Source organism: Mustelus asterias, unplaced genomic scaffold (assembly GCF_964213995.1).
Source record: "Mustelus asterias unplaced genomic scaffold, sMusAst1.hap1.1 HAP1_SCAFFOLD_1774, whole genome shotgun sequence".
Lineage (NCBI taxonomy): Eukaryota > Metazoa > Chordata > Chondrichthyes > Carcharhiniformes > Triakidae > Mustelus > Mustelus asterias.
In genome coordinates this window covers 58,730-75,707 of record NW_027591719.1, presented here as the reverse complement: position 1 = coordinate 75,707, position 16,978 = coordinate 58,730, and the positions used below count along the sequence as shown (strand labels likewise).

The 16,978-nt window shown below is 56.2% G+C and overlaps 1 protein-coding gene across 1 annotated transcript; it reads left to right on the top strand.

Annotated features, from left to right (window-relative positions):
- The first annotated feature begins 321 nt into the window (after window positions 1–321).
- Window positions 322–14,048, top strand: LOC144488688 (sperm acrosome membrane-associated protein 4-like). The gene is made up of 3 exons (XM_078206777.1): window positions 322–361; window positions 8,085–8,189; window positions 11,005–14,048. Exons 1-3 carry the CDS (start codon window positions 337–339, stop codon window positions 11,202–11,204), a joined length of 330 nt encoding a protein of 109 aa, XP_078062903.1. The 5' UTR covers window positions 322–336; the 3' UTR covers window positions 11,205–14,048.
- Window positions 14,049–16,978: the final 2,930 nt, after the last annotated feature.

The following is a 16,978-nucleotide window of genomic DNA, read 5'->3' as shown; positions in this document are numbered from 1 at the left end:
TGCCCAGTGTAACTAAATACAGCAGCAACACACGGCTGGGGGAGTGAGGGCCGGGGGAGGGGGGGGGGGGGGGTGGTGCTTTGTCAATGTCACTTATAGGTGATAGAGTGTGTGTGTGTGTGTGTGTGAGAGACAGAGTGTATGTGTGAGAGAGAGTGTGTTGTGGAGATGCCGGCGTTGGACTGGGGTAAACACAGTAAGAAGTCTAACAACAGGTTAAAGTCCAACAGGTTTATTTGGCAGCATGAGCTTTCGGAGCGCTGCTCCTTCGTCAGCTGAGTGGGGAATTGGGTTCACAAACAGGGCGTATATAGACACAAACTCAATTACAAGATAATGGTTGGAATGCGAGTCTTCACAGGTAATCGAGTCTTTACAGGTACAGAGAGTTTGAGTGGAGAGAGGGTTAAGCACAGGTTAAAGAGGTGTAAATTGTCTCCAGACAGGACAGTTAGTGAGATTTTGCAAGCCCAGGCAAGTCGTGGGGGTTACAGATAGTGTGACATGAACCCAACATCCCGGTTTAGGCCGTCCTCATGTGTGCAGAACTTGGCTATCAGTTTCTGCTCAGCGACTGCGTTGTCGTGTGTCTTGAAGGCCGCCTTGTATAGGTTAGATAGATTGGCCGTGCTAAATTGCCCCTTAGTGTCCAAAGATGTGCAGGTTAGGTGGATTGGCCATGCTAAATTGTCCCTTAGTGTCCCGGGATGTGTAGGTTAAGTGGATTGGCCATGCTAAATTGCCCCTTAGTGTCCAAAGATGTGTAGGTTAGGGGGAATTGGCCATGCTAAATTGCCCCTTAGTGTCCAAAGATGTGCAGGTTAGGTGGATTGGCCATGCTAAATTGCCCCTTAGTGTCCAAAGATGTGCAGGTTAGGTGGATTGGCCATGCTAAATTGTCCCTTAGTGTCCCGGGATGTGTAGGTTAAGTGGATTGGCCATGCTAAATTGCCCCTTAGTGTCCAAAGATGTGTAGGTTAGGGGGAATTGGCCATGCTAAATTGTCCCTTAGTGTCCCGGGATGTGTAGGTTAGGTGGATTGGCCATGCTAAATTGTCCCTTAGTGTCCCAGGATGTGTAGGTTAGGGGGAATTGGCCATGCTAAATTGAGAACTGACAGGGTCTTGGGCAAAGCACAGGGAAAGGGGAGGGGGTAATTCCATCAAAGGGACGGCATGGGCACGATGGGCTGAATGGCACCCTTTGCTGCCACATTGGTGCATCACTCTGAGGAAGTCGCTGCGTGGGGAATTCTCTCCTGAAATTGTCTGTCGGATTTGTTAGAGGGAGGTATCGCTTCACTCAGGAAGCCGGGTGAACCATTTGACCATTGCGTCTATACCTTCCTGTAACCCAAGACTCTCAACCTCACTGTTAACCAATCTTTGTGTCTTCGGGAAACTTCCTGATCCAACCCCCACATAGTCATCAGACTATCCACAATTCCACATTGTCGGGCAATACAGCAGGATATAGATAGGCTGGAAAATTGGGCGGAGAGGTGGCAGATGGAATTTAATCCGGATAAATGCGAAGTGATGCATTTTGGAAGAAATAATGTAGGGAGGAGTTATGCAATAAATGGCAGAGTCATCAGGAGTATAGAAACACAGAGGGACCTAGGTGTGCAAGTCCACAAATCCTTGAAGGTGGCAACACAGGTGGAGAAGGTGGTGAAGAAGGCATATGGTATGCTTGCCTTTATAGGACGGGGTATAGAGTATAAAAGCTGGAGTCTGATGATGCAGCTGTATAGAACGCTGGTTAGGCCGCATTTGGAGTACTGCGTCCAGTTCTGGTCGCCGCACTACCAGAAGGACGTGGAGGCATTGGAGAGAGTGCAGAGAAGGTTTACCAGGATGTTGCCTGGTATGGAGGGTCTTAGCTATGAGGAGAGATTGGGTAGACTGGGGTTGTTCTCCTTGGAAAAACGGAGAATGAGGGGAGATCTAATAGAGGTATACAAGATTATGAAGGGTATAGATAGGGTGAACAGTGGGAAGCTTTTTCCCAGGTCGGAGGTGACGATCACGAGGGGTCACGGGCTCAAGCTGAGAGGGGCGAAGTATAACTCAGACATCAGAGGGGCGTTTTTTACACAGAGGGTGGTGGGGGCCTGGAATGCGCTGCCAAGTAGGGTGGTGGAGGCAGGCACGCTGACATCGTTTAAGATTTACCTGGATAGTCACATGAGCAGCCTGGGTATGGAGGGATACAAACGATTGGTCTAGTTGGACCAAGGAGCGGCACAGGCTTGGAGGGCCGAAGGCCTGTTTCCTGTGCTGTACTGTTCTTTGTTCTTTGTTCTTTGAAGGGGGGGAGGTTTAACACAGATATCAGAAGGACATATTTCACACAGAGGGTCGTGGGGGCCTGGAATGTGTTGCCGGGCAAGGTGGTGGAGGCGGACACACTGTGAACGTTTAAGACTTATCTAGACAGCTATATGACCGGAGTGGGAATGGAGGGATACAAAAGAGTGGTCTAGTTTGGACCAGGGAGCGGCGCGGGCTAATTGTTCCTTGTTTCTCGTTTCAAGGCTTCATTCTATGATCATCTTGCTGGTGCCAGTACAGAGCGAGACTGCGGATAGTTGGGAACCTGTCTCGGGGGCAGAGAATTCATATGGTGTTCGTGGAAGTGGAAATGACTAGGGTTGGGAAGCATTTTCCGATCAGGGCCATTGTGATCTCCTGGACTCGTTTCGATCGCCTCAGGGGGTCGGAGAGGAATTTCCCAGATTTTTTCCCCATATTGGCCCTGGGGTTTTTCACTCTGGGTTTTCACCTCTCCCTGGAGATCACATGGTCTGGAATAGGGGGGTGGGGGTGAGTTAATAGGTTGTAATGAACAAAGCATCGTAGCTGTGAGGGACAGCTCGGTGGATAGGATATTGGTATGTAGATAGGCTGGAAAATTGGGCGGGGATCCTGGATTCAGGATTCAATCCTGGACCGGGGAGCGGCACGGGCTTGGAGGGCCGAAGGGCCTGTCCCTGTGCTGTATTGTTCTTTGTTCTTCTTTGTTCTTTGTTCCTCCCCCAAGTCCTGAGGTGGGACTCGAACCCTGAGATTCTAGCTCGGAGGTAAGGCTAACACACTGCTACAGGACCTTCCCTTCCCACTCCAACAGAGATACATTTAATTTTCCGTTACCTATGGCCCCACTATGTGCCCCCTCTCCCCACCCCCTCAAGTGGAACCCCCTCCCTAACAAACCAGCCTCCCATCCACTGACTCTGTCTCCACTTCCCGCTGCCTCGGCAAAGCAGCCGCATCATCAAGGACCCCACGCACCCCGGACATTCTCTCTTCCACCCTCTTCCGTCAGGAAGAAGATACAAAAGTCTGAGGACACGTACCGACCGACTCAAGAACAGCTTCTTCCCTGCTGCTGTCAGACTTTTGAATGGACCTACCTCACATTAAGCTGATCTTTCTCTGCACCCTATCTATGACTGTAACATTACATTCTGCACCCTCTCCTTTCCTTCTCTATGAACAGTATGCTTTGTATAGCGTGCAAGAAACAATACTTTTCACTGTGACAATAATAATCAAATCAAATCAAAACCAGAACCTGCTATAAATCGATAGTTCTTGATTAGAGAGGCGATGGCCCAGTGGTATTAATCCAGAAATGCAGCTCATGTTCTGGGGACCTGGGTTCGAATCTCGCCACGGCAGATGATGGAATTTGAATTCAATTTTAAAAATCTGGAATGAAGAATCTACTGATGACCATGAAACCATTGTCGATTGTCGGAAAAACCCATCTGGTTCACGAATGTCCCTTTAGTGAAGGAAATCTGCCGTCCTTACCCGGTCTGGCCTACATGTGACTCCTGAGCCACAGCAATGTGGTTGACTCTCAACTGCCCTCCAATGGCAACTAGGGATGGGCAATAAATGCTGGCCAACCAGCGACGCCCATGTCCCGCAAATTAATTTTGAAAAGATTAGATCGTGACTTTGGGCCACCTCCCCATCTCCCCCGCCCAAACTCCCCTCCGTCCCCTCGCCCTCCCCAGCCCCCACCACCCTCGCCCACACCCTCCCCCGTGTCCCCCCCACCCTTACCCACACCCTCCCCCGTGGCCTCCCGGACCCACACCCTCCCCCGCACCCCCACCACCCTTACCCACACCCTCCCCCGTGGCCTCCCCCGCCCACACCCTCCCCAGCCCCCCCACCACCCTCGCCCACACCCTCCCCCGTGTCCCCCCCACCCTTACCCACACCATCCCCTGTGGCCTCCCCCGCCCACACCCTCCCCAGCCCCCCCACCACCCTCGCCCACACCCTCCCCCGTGTCCCCCCCACCCTTACCCACACCCTCCCCCGTGGCCTCCCGGACCCACACCCTCCCCCGCACCCCCACCACCCTTACCCACACCCTCCCCCGTGGCCTCCCCTGCCCACACCCTCCCCAGCCCCCCCACCACCCTCACCCACACCCTCCCCCGTGTCCCCCCACCCTTACCCACACCCTCCCCCGTGGCCTCCCGGACCCACACCCTCCCCCGCACCCCCACCACCCTCGCCCACACCCTCCCCCGTGTCCCCCCCACCCTTACCCACACCCTCCCCCGTGGCCTCCCGGACCCACACCCTCCCCCGCACCCGCACCACCCTTACCCACACCTTCCCCTGTGGCCTCCCCCGCCCACACCCTCCCCAGCCCCCCCACCACCCTCGCCCACACCCTCCCCCGTGGCCTCCCCCGCACCCCCACCACCCTTACCCACACCCTCCCCCGTGGCCTCCCCTGCTCACACCCTCCTCGCCCCCACTTCTCCTGCCCTCCCCCCGCCCCCTCGTCCCAGGGAAAAAGGGAGCCAGTTTGTCCTTCTCTGATTGGTGTTCTGCACCTCCCGCCCGAAGGGAGGCCCCAAAACTACAGTGACAGTGATTAGCACTGCTCCCTCCCAGGGCCAGGGACCCGGGTTCACTGCTACCTCACAGTGCCAGGGACCCGGGTTCACTGCTCCCTCACAGCGCCAGGGACCCGGGTTCACTGCTCCCTCCCAGCGCCAGGGACCCGGGTTCACTGCTCCCTCCCAGGGCCAGGGACCCGGGTTCACTGCTGCCTCACAGCGCCAGGGACCCGGGTTCACTGCTGCCTCACAGCGCCAGGGACCCGGGTTCACTGCTGCCTCACAGCGCCAGGGACCCGGGTTCACTGCTGCCTCACAGCGCCAGGGACCCGGGTTCACTGCTCCCTCACAGCGCCAGGGACCCGGGTTCACTGCTGCCTCACAGCGCCAGGGACCCGGGTTCACTGCTCCCTCACAGCGCCAGGGACCCGGATTCACTGCTGCCTCACAGCGCCAGGGACCCGGGTTCACTGCTGCCTCACAGCGCCAGGGACCCGGGTTCACTGCTGCCTCACAGCGCCAGGGACCCGGGTTCACTGCTGCCTCACAGTGCCAGGGACCCGGGTTCACTGCTCCCTCACAGCGCCAGGGACCCGGGTTCACTGCTCCCTCACAGCGCCAGGGACCCGGGTTCACTGCTCCCTCCCAGCGCCAGGGACCCGGGTTCACTGCTCCCTCCCAGGGCCAGGGACCCGGGTTCACTGCTGCCTCACAGCGCCAGGGACCCGGGTTCACTGCTGCCTCACAGCGCCAGGGACCCGGGTTCACTGCTGCCTCACAGCGCCAGGGACCCGGGTTCACTGCTGCCTCACAGCGCCAGGGACCCGGGTTCACTGCTCCCTCACAGCGCCAGGGACCCGGGTTCACTGCTGCCTCACAGCGCCAGGGACCCGGGTTCACTGCTCCCTCACAGCGCCAGGGACCCGGATTCACTGCTGCCTCACAGCGCCAGGGACCCGGGTTCACTGCTGCCTCACAGCGCCAGGGACCCGGGTTCACTGCTGCCTCACAGCGCCAGGGACCCGGGTTCACTGCTGCTTCACAGTGCCAGGGACCCGGGTTCACTGCTGCCTCACAGCGCCAGGGACCCGGGTTCACTGCTGCCTCACAGCGCCAGGGACCCGGGTTCACTGCTGCCTCACAGCGCCAGGGACCCGGGTTCACTGCTCCCTCACAGCGCCAGGGACCCGGGTTCACTGCTGCCTCACAGCGCCAGAGACCCGGGTTCACTGCTCCCTCACAGCGCCAGGGACCCGGGTTCACTGCTGCCTCACAGCGCCAGGGACCCGGGTTCACTGCTACCTCACAGCGCCAGGGACCCGGGTTCACTGCTGCCTCACAGCGCCAGGGACCCGGGTTCACTGCTCCCTCACAGCGCCAGGGACCCGGGTTCACTGCTCCCTCACAGGGCCAGGGGCCCGGGTTCACTGCTCCCTCACAGGGCCAGGGACCCGGGTTCACTGCTCCCTCACAGCGCCAGGGACCCGGGTTCACTGCTCCCTCACAGTGCCAGGGACCCGGGTTCACTGCTGCCTCACAGCGCCAGGGACCCGGGTTCACTGCTGCCTCACAGCGCCAGGGACCCGGGTTCACTGCTGCCCCCCAGCCCCAGGGACCCGGGTTCACTGCTGCCTCACAGCGCCAGGGACCCGGGTTCACTGCTGCCTCACAGCGCCAGGGACCCGGGTTCACTGCTGCCTCACAGCGCCAGGGACCCGGGTTCACTGCTGCCTCACAGCGCCAGGGACCCGGGTTCACTGCTCCCTCACAGCGCCAGGGACCCGGGTTCACTGCTGCCTCACAGCGCCAGGGACCCGGGTTCACTGCTGCCTCACAGCGCCAGGGACCCGGGTTCACTGCTCCCTCACAGCGCCAGGGACCCGGGTTCACTGCTGCCTCACAGCGCCAGGGACCCGGGTTCACTGCTGCCTCACAGAGCCAGGGACCCGGGTTCACTGCTCCCTCACAGCGCCAGGGACCCGGGTTCACTGCTGCCTCTCAGCGCCAGGGACCCGGGTTCACTGCTGCCTCACAGCGCCAGGGACCCGGGTTCACTGCTGCCTCACAGCGCCAGGGACCCGGGTTCGATTCCCGGCTTGGGTCACTGTCTGTGTGGAGTCTGCACATTCTCCCCGTGTCTGCGTGGGTTTCCTCCGGGTGCTCCAGTTTCCTCCCACAGTCTGAAAGACGTGCTGGTTAGGGTGCATTGGCCGTGCTAAATTCTCCCTCAGTGTACCCAGACAGGTGCCGGAGTGTGGCGACTGGGGGATTTTCGCAGTAACTTCATTGCAGTGTTAATGTAAGCTCTGACGATGGGTCATCCTGACTCGAAACGTTGGCTGTATTCTCGCTCCACAGATGCTGTCAGACCCGCTGAGATTTTCCAGCATTTTTCTGTTTTTGTTGTTAATATAAGCTGACTTGTGACAATAATTAAACTTAAACTCTTTACAGCTAACCTGGGGAGGGGGTGCGTGGTCTACCTATTGTCATAGTGCGTGTGCAGAAGATGGCAACCGTCTGCTGCAGAGCCAGATCCCACACAAAGATCCCCCCACGCCGACACTATAGTTTAGAAAGCCCCACCAACGCCTCTACTTTCTCAGAAGACTAAGGAAATTTGGCATGTCAGCTATGACTCTCACCAACCTTTACAGATGCACCATAGAAAGCATTCTTTCTGGTTGTATCACAGCTTGGTCTGGGCTCCTGCTCTGCCCAAGACCACAAGGAACTACAAAAGGTCATGAATGTCGCCCAATCCATCACGCAAACCAGCCTCCCATCCATTGACTCTGTCTACACTTCCCGCTGCCTCGGCAAAGCAGCCAGCATAGTTAAGGACCCCACACACCCCGGACATTCTCTCTTCCACCTTCTTCCTTCGGGAAAAAGATACAAAAGTCTGAGGTCACGTACCGACCGACTCAAGAACAGCTTCTTCCCTGCTGCTGTCAGACTTTTGAATGGACCGACCTCACATTAAGTTGATCTTTCTCTACACCCTAGCTATGACTGTAACACTACATTCTGCACTCTCTCCTTTCCTTCTCTATGAACGGTATGTTTTGTCTGTATAGCGCGCAAGAAACAATACTTTTCACTGTTAATACATGTGACAATAAATCAAATCAGAGAGGAATTGCTGCTGATGATTTTTTCTTCCCCTGTCTCTCTCTCTCTCTCTCTGTGTCTCCGAATGGAACAGCGATTGGCCTGAAGTGTTTCCGATGTGGCCTCAGCACCTCGATCTGCATCTTCAAAGATAAATGCGATGATGGTGAACAATGTTACTCCAGAAACCGCACTGCCCGTGAGTCACGCCGTTCGAATCCCCCCCTCCCCCTGCCCAACACCTTCCTTTACCCTCCGCTTCCTATTTCTCCCACTGTCCGGAGGGGTGCGGGGAGGGGAGGGGGGGTGGGGGGGTCCATCAGGCGCTGCCCTTGTCCTTCTAGATGGTAGCGGTCCTGGATTTGGAAGGTGCTGCCTAAGGAGCACAGATAGGAAATATACAGTAAATGGCAGAACCCTTAAGAGTATTGATAGGCAGAGGGATCTGGGTGTACAGGTACACAGGTCACTGAAAGTGGCAATGCAGGTGGAGAAGGTAGTCAAGAAGGCATACGGCATGCTTGCCTTCATCGGCCGGGGTATTGAGTTTAAAAATTGGCAAGTCATGTTGCAGCTTTATAGAACCTTAGTTAGGCCGCACTTGGAATATAGTGTTCACATCTGGTCGCCACACTACCAGAAGGATGTGGAGGCTTTGGAGAGGGTACAGAAAAGATTGACCAGGATGTTGCCTGGTATGGAGGGCATTAGCTATGAGGAGAGGTTGGAGAAACTTGGTTTGTTCTCACTGGAGCGATGGAGGTTGAGGGATGACCTGATAGAAGTCTACAAGATTATGAGGGGCATGGACAGAGTGGATAGTCAGAAGCTTTTCCCCAGGGTGGAAGAGTCAATTACTAGGGGGCACAGGTTTAAGGTGCGAGGGGCAAGGTTTAAAGGAGATGTACGAGGCAAGTTTTTTACACAGAGGGTGGTGGGTGCCTGGAACTCGTTGCCGGGGGAGGGAGTGGAAGCAGATACGAGTGAGTTTTAAGGGGCGTCTGGACAAGTACATGAATAGGATGGGAATAGAGGGATATGGTCCCTGGAAGGGTAGGGGGTTTTAGTTCAGTCGGACAGCATGATCGGTGCAGGCTTAGAGGGCCAAAGAACCTGTTCCTGTGCAGTAATTTTCTTTGTTCTTTGAGCCTTGGTGAGTTGCTGCAGTGCATCTTGTAGATGGTACACACGGCTGTCACTGTGTGTCGGGGGTGGAGGGAGTGAATGTTTGTGGATGGGGGGCCAATCAAGCGGGGCTGCTTTGTCCTGGATGGTGTCGAGGTTCTCGAGTGTTGTTGGAGCTGCAGCATCCAGGCAAGTGGGGAGTGTTCCATCACACTCCTGACTTGTGCCTTGTAGATGGTGGACAGGCTTTGGGGGCAGTCAGGAGGTGAGTTACTCCCCGCAGGATTCCCAGCCTCTGACCTGCTTTTGTAGCCACAGTGATTATCTGGCTGGGTCCATGTCAGTTTCAAGGGTGACAGTGATTAGCACTGCTGCCTCACAGCGCCAGGGACCCGGGTTCACTGCTGCCTCACAGCGCCAGGGACCCGGGTTCACTGCTGCCTCACAGCGCCAGGGACCCGGGTTCACTGCTGCCTCACAGCGCCAGGGACCCGGGTTCACTGCTGCCTCACAGTGCCAGGGACCCGGGTTCACTGCTCCCTCACAGTGCCAGGGACCCGGGTTCACTGCTGCTTCACAGCGCCAGGGACCCGGGTTCACTGCTCCCTCACAGCGCCAGGGACCCGGGTTCACTGCTGCCTCACAGCGCCAGGGACCCGGGTTCACTGCTGCCTCACAGCGCCAGGGACCCGGGTTCACTGCTGCCTCACAGCGCCAGGGACCCGGGTTCACTGCTGCCTCACAGTGCCAGGGACCCGGGTTCACTGCTCCCTCACAGTGCCAGGGACCCGGGTTCACTGCTGCTTCACAGCGCCAGGGACCCGGGTTCACTGCTCCCTCACAGCGCCAGGGACCCGGGTTCACTGCTGCCTCACAGCGCCAGGGACCCGGGTTCACTGCTCCCTCACAGCGCCAGGGACCCGGGTTCACTGCTCCCTCACAGCGCCAGGGACCCGGGTTCACTGCTCCCTCACAGCGCCAGGGACCCGGGTTCACTGCTCCCTCACAGCGCCAGGGACCCGGGTTCACTGCTGCCTCACAGCGCCAGGGACCCGGGTTCACTGCTCCCTCACAGCGCCAGGGACCCGGGTTCACTGCTGCCTCACAGAGCCAGGGACCCGGGTTCACTGCTGCCTCACAGCGCCAGGGACCCGGGTTCACTGCTGCCTCACAGCGCCAGGGACCCGGGTTCACTGCTGCCTCACAGCGCCAGGGACCCGGGTTCACTGCTGCCTCACAGTGCCAGGGACCCGGGTTCACTGCTCCCTCACAGTGCCAGGGACCCGGGTTCACTGCTGCTTCACAGCGCCAGGGACCCGGGTTCACTGCTCCCTCACAGCGCCAGGGACCCGGGTTCACTGCTGTCTCCCAGCGCCAGGGACCCGGGTTCACTGCTGCCTCACAGCGCCAGGGACCCGGGTTCCATTCCAGCCTTGGGTCACTGTCTGTGGGGAGTCTGTACATTCTCCCCGTGTCTGTGTGGGTTTCCTCCGGGTGCTCCGGTTTCCTCCCACAGTCCAAAGATGTGTGGGTTAGGTGCATTGACCCGGCTAAATTGTCCCTGAGTGTCAGGGGGACGAGCGAGGGTAAATATATTTGGTGATGGGGATAAGGTGGGTGCTCTGTCGGAGTCAGTTCAGTTTCGATGGGCCGAATGGCCTCTTTCTGCACTGCGGGAATTCTGTCTTTCCAGTCTAATCATTTTTTACTTAAAAAGGATCAAATTTAGAGGGAGAGGCGGGGGGGGTCCTTCTCTCTCAGTTGCCGATTATGTGCTGCTGTTTGCGCCCCCACCCCCTCCCCCCCGCGCGGTGTTGCCCCGCCCCTCCTCCCCCGCCCCCCCCTCTGGTGCTGCCGCCCTTTTGTGACGTCTCTTTTTCTGCCCCCAGTGGGAATCACCGTCTATTCATCGGGCTGTACATCCTCGGACAAGTGCGGCCAGGAGGTGACGTCCTCTCTGGCCGGCGTCGACTACAAGTTGACCACCGTCTGCTGCAACTTCGACTACTGTAACGGGGCGACGGGTACCCAGCTCTCCCTGCTGGCAGGGTCCATCGCTGCTGCCAGCTGGCTCACCAGCCTCCTGTAGACCTTACACCTCCCCCGCGCTCCCCTCCCGGTCAGCTCGCGAATGCCCGCATCCACCCCCTGCCCCCTCGCCGCTGGTACCCCCCCGCCGCTCCCCTCCTGGAGTTCCAACTTTGCTTCTTTCGATCGAGGGCGTGGGTGATTGAAACGCCGTGTCCGAGGTTAGCCGGGCAGTGGCAATGGCAGCCTGTAGGGCTCCGCTGAAGGGGCGCGGGGGAAGGGGGGCAGAGGGAGCTTTGCCAGTCACTTGGCTGCCCAGACTTCTGGGGCTTTTTTCAATCAAGATCCTTCTCTTAAACTGTAAAAATGGAATATCTAGTGCGAGCTCCCCCATAATCGAAATCGCCAGTCGATTTCACCCCGAACCCTGCTGCCTTCTTCACCATGAGGAGTGCTGTGTACAGATGATAAAAACCCACATTCACCCCCCACAACTGAGGCATCCTCTTACACTAACAAAACACCTTCGCTACTGCAGACCAAACAAAAATGTCCAGCCCTTGAATCATCCGAAGCTATGGCTAATAAAATAAATCATGGACTGGGATGTAGGCAAAACATGCGCCTCCCCCCCCACCGCTCCGCACCCACCCCCACCCCACCCCCACCCCCCCAAACCCCAGCTTTTGGAACGGAGAGAGGCCATTCAACCCCCTCCAGCATCTGCTATCAACGGCAGGGAGTTAAGTGTTCACATCCCGTGTTCAGCTCAAGCACAAAGTACCCCACGGTGACACAGTGATTAGCACTGCTCCCTCACAGCGCCAGGGACCCGGGTTCACGGCTCCCTCACAGCGCCAGGGACCCGGGTTCACGGCTCCCTCACAGCGCCAGGGACCCGGGTTCACTGCTGCCTCACAGCGCCAGGGACCCGGGTTCACTGCTGCCTCACAGCGCCAGGGACCCGGGTTCACTGCTCCCTCACAGCGCCAGGGACCCGGGTTCACTGCTCCCTCACAGCGCCAGGGACCCGGGTTCACGGCTCCCTCACAGCGCCAGGGACCCGGGTTCACTGCTGCCTCACAGCGCCAGGGACCCGGGTTCACTGCTGCCTCACAGCGCCAGGGACCCGGGTTCACTGCTGCCTCACAGCGCCAGGGACCCGGGTTCACTGCTGCCTCACAGCGCCAGGGACCCGGGTTCACTGCTGCCTCACAGCGCCAGGGACCCGGGTTCACTGCTGCCTCACAGCGCCAGGGACCCGGGTTCACTGCTCCCTCACAGCGCCAGGGACCCGGGTTCACTGCTGCCTCACAGCGCCAGGGACCCGGGTTCACTGCTGCCTCACAGCGCCAGGGACCCGGGTTCACTGCTGCCTCACAGCGCCAGGGACCCGGGTTCACTGCTGTCTCACAGCGCCAGGGACCCGGGTTCACTGCTGCCTCACAGCGCCAGGGACCCGGGTTCACTGCTGCCTCACAGCGCCAGGGACCCGGGTTCACTGCTGCCTCACAGCGCCAGGGACCCGGGTTCACTGCTCCCTCACAGCGCCAGGGACCCGGGTTCACTGCTCCCTCACAGCGCCAGGGACCCGGGTTCACTGCTGCCTCACAGTGCCAGGGACCCGGGTTCACTGCTGCCTCACAGCGCCAGGGACCCGGGTTCACTGCTGCCTCACAGTGCCAGGGACCCGGGTTCACTGCTGCCTCACAGCGCCAGGGACCCGGGTTCACTGCTCCCTCACAGTGCCAGGGACCCGGGTTCACTGCTGTCTCACAGCGCCAGGGACCCGGGTTCACTGCTGCCTCACAGCGCCAGGGACCCGGGTTCACTGCTGCCTCACAGTGCCAGGGACCCGGGTTCACTGCTGCCTCACAGCGCCAGGGACCCGGGTTCACTGCTCCCTCACAGCGCCAGGGACCCGGGTTCACTGCTCCCTCACAGCGCCAGGGACCCGGGTTCACTGCTGCCTCACTGCCTCACTTGCATGCATTTCCTCCGGGTGCTCCAGTTTATTCCTACACTCCAAAGATGTGTAGGTTGGGTGGATTGGCCATGGTAAATTGCCCCTCAGTGTAAGGAGGACTGGCTGGGGTAAATGCATGGGGTTATGGGGACAGGGTCTGGGTGGGATTGTGGTCAGTGCAGATTTGATGGGTCAAGTGGCCTCCTTCTGCACTGTCGGATGCTATGATTCTCTGATTAAGAGGCAGTGCCCTGTGTATATTCCGGGACTCCCATCGTCCTCCAAACCTCTCCTTGGCGAGAGGGTTTTGCGAGGGTCCCAGAAAGTAGGACGGGCGGGTGAGTTTTAAAACAGGAGAACAGAGACGTCCCGCTGGATGGCTAATTCCGATCAGGGCACGTTGGGGGAGGGAGGCATGCCGGTGGGGTAAAAGCACGTCCATCTCCGGGACGTCAAGTTACAGACTCGGCCTGTTCCCCCCAGTCACCCCTGAACGAATCTGGTTCACACCCCCCTGACCTGCGGTGATTCCCCAATCCCCCCTCCCTCCCTTCCTGACGCAGCACAAGTTTAACCTCGATGTGAACCAGCGCATTGGTGTCTCTTTGGCACAAATTTAAACTTGACGGCCCAGCGATGGGTTGTTGGCCTTCGACAGGGAATTCCATTCCCGGATGATCCTAACCCTTGGTCTTTTTCTCTTGCTCTGTGGCACAGATGTAAATGTGCCAAAACGAAGTGTACAATTTTATTTTCCAAATGCAGCGTAGCGTGTGTTGTGAGCGAGGTGAGGAGGGGGCTACCTGTCGTATCAGGGAGGGGGATGCAATGTGAGTTGTGATGTGAACACTTCCTCACACTGGCTGCGATCTGCGTTCCTGCTGACACTTTGTTTTCTGTACAATTATAAAATTCATCATTAAAAAGATTCCCAAAGTATCCGACTTTCTTTATTTTTCAGCAAGTTCGAGGCTTTGATTTGATTTATTATTGTCACATGTCAGAGTCAGAGAGGTTTACAGCATGGAAACAGGCTCTTCGGCCCAACTTGTCCATGCTGCCCCTTTTTTAACCACTAAGCTAGTCCCAATTGCCCGCATTTGGCCCATATCCCTCTATACCCATCTTACCCGTGTAACTGTCTAAATGCTTTTTAAAAGACAAAATTGTACCCGCCTCTACTACTACCTCTGGCAGCTTGTTCCAGACACTCACCACCCTCTGTGTGAAATAATTACCCCTCTGGACACTTTTGTATCTCCCCTCTCACCTTAAACCTATGCCCTCTAGTTTTAGACTCCCCTACCTTTGGGAAAAGATATTGACTATCTAGCTGATCTGTGCCGCTCATTATTTTATAGATCTCTATAAGATCACCCCTCAGCCTCCTACGCTCCAGAGAAAAAAGTCCCAGTCTATCTAGCCTCTCCTTATAACTCAAACCATCAAGTCCCGGTAGCATCCTAGTAAATCTTTTCTGCACTCTTCCTAGTTTAATAATATCCTTTCTATAATAGGGTGACCAGAACTGTACACAGTATTCCAAGTGTGGCCTTACCAATGTCTTGTACAACTTCAACAAGACGTCCCAACTCCTGTATTCAATGTTCTGACTGATGAAACCAAGCATGCCGAATGCCTTCTTCACCACTCTGTCCACCTGTGACTCCACTTTCAAGGAGCTATGAACCTGTACCCCGAGATCTCTTTGTTCTGTAACTCTCCCCAACATCCTACCATTAACTGAGTAAGTCCTGCCTTGGTTCAATCTACCAAAATGCATCACCTTGCATTTGTCTAAATTAAACTCCATCTGCCATTCGTCAGCTCACTGGCCCAATTGATCAAGATCCCGTTGCAATCCAAGATAACTTTCTTCAGTGTCCGCTATGCCACCAATCTTAGTATCAGCTGCAAACTTACTAACCATGCCTCCTATATTCTCATCCAAATCATTAATATAAATGACAAATAACAGTGGGCCCAGAACCGATCCCTGAGGCACACCGCTGGTCACAGGCCTCCAGTTTGAAAAACAACTCTCTACAACCACCCTCTGGCTTCTGTAATCAAGATGTGGAGATGCTGGCGTTGGACTGGGGTTAACAGAGTAAGAAGTTTAACAACACCAGGTTAAAGTCCAACCGGTTTATTTGGTAGCAAAAGCCACAAGCTTTCGGAGCCTTAAGCCCCTTCTTCAGGTGAGTGGGAATTCTGTTCACAAACAGGGCTTATAAAGATACAAACTCAATTTACAGAATAATGGTTGGAATGTGAATACTTACAGCTAATCAAGTCTTTAAGATACAAACAATGTGAGTGGAGAGAGCATTAAGACAGGCTAAAGAGATGTGTATTGTCTCCAGACAGGACAGCCAGTGAGACTCTGCAGGTCCGGGCAACTGTGGGGGTTACAGATAGTGTGACATGAACCCAAGATCCCAGTTGAGGCCGTCCTCATGTGTGCAGAACTTGGCTATCAGTCTCTGCTCAGCGACTCTGCACAGAGTCCTGCTGACTGTCCTGAATCAGTCCTTGTGTCTCTAAATGCCTGTAGATCCTGTCTCTCAAAATACCTTCTAACAACTTACCCACCACAGATGTGAGGCTCACCGGGCTGTAGTTCCCAGGCTTTTCCCTGCAGCCCTTTTTAAACAAAGGCACAACATTTGCCACTCTCCAACCTTCAGGCACCTCACCCGTGACTATCGATGATTCAAATATCTCAGTAAGAAGTTTAACAACGCCAGGTTAAAGTCCAACAGGTTTATTTGGTAGCAAAAGCCACACAAGCTTTCGGAGCTGCAATATCTCTGCCGGGGAGCCGCAATTTCCTCCCTAACCTCCCACAATGTCCTAGAATACACTTAGAAAACATAGAAAAACTACAGCACAAAATAGGCCCTGCGGCCCCACAAGTTGTGCCGAACATACCCCTACCTTTTAGACCTTCCTATAACCCTCCATCCTATTAAGTCCCATGTACTCATCCAGGAGTCTCTTAAAAGACCCTATTGAGTTTGCCTCCACCACCACTGACGGCAGCCGATTCCACTCGCCCACCACCCTCTGTGTGAAAAACTTCCCCCTAACATTTCCCCTGTACCTACCCCCCAGCACCTTAAACCTGTGTCCTCTCGTAGCAGCCATTTCCACCCTGGGAAAAAGCTTCTGAGAGTCCACCCGATCTATGCCTCTCAACATCTTATATACCTCTATTAGGTCTCCTCTCATCCTACGTCTCTCCAAGGAGAAAAGACCGAGCTCCCTCAGCCTACCCTCATGAGGCATGCCACTCAATCCAGGTAACATTCTTGTAAATCGCCTCTGCACCCTTTCAATCATTTCCACATCCTTCCTATAGTGAGGCGACCAGAACTGAGCACAGTACTCCAAGTGGGGTCTGACGAAGGTCTTATATAGCTGCATCATTATCCCCGGACTTCTAAACTTAATCCCTCGATTGATAAAGGCCAGCACACCATATGCCTTCTTAACCACCTCCTCCACCTGTGGGGCCGATTTTAGAGTCCTATGGACCCGGGCCCCAAGGTCCTTCTGATCCTCTACAGTACTAAGAGTCTTTCCCTTTATATTGTACTCCTTCATCCCATTTAGAACATAGAACATAGAACAGTACAGCACAGAACAGGTCCTTCGGCCCACGATGTTGTGCCGAGCTTTATCTGAAACCAAGATCAAGCTATCCCACTCCCTATCATCCTGGTGTGCTCCATGTGCCTATCCAATAACCGCTTAAATGTTTCTAAAGTGTCTGACTCCACTATCACTGCAGGCAGTCCATTCCACACCCCAACCACTCTCTGCGTAAAGAACCTACCTCTGATATCCGTCCTGTATCTCCCACC

What these genes read in the sequence shown, in the direction of transcription:
- LOC144488688 (XM_078206777.1), top strand. Translation starts at nt 337, where the DNA reads ATGGTTGGAATGCGAGTCTTCACAG. An exon ending in TGGAATGCGAGTCTTCACAG is followed by an intron (nt 362 to 8,084) that starts GTAATCGAGTCT and finishes CGAATGGAACAG; the next exon opens with CGATTGGCCTGAAGTGTTTC. An exon ending in CTCCAGAAACCGCACTGCCC is followed by an intron (nt 8,190 to 11,004) that starts GTGAGTCACGCC and finishes TTCTGCCCCCAG; the next exon opens with TGGGAATCACCGTCTATTCA.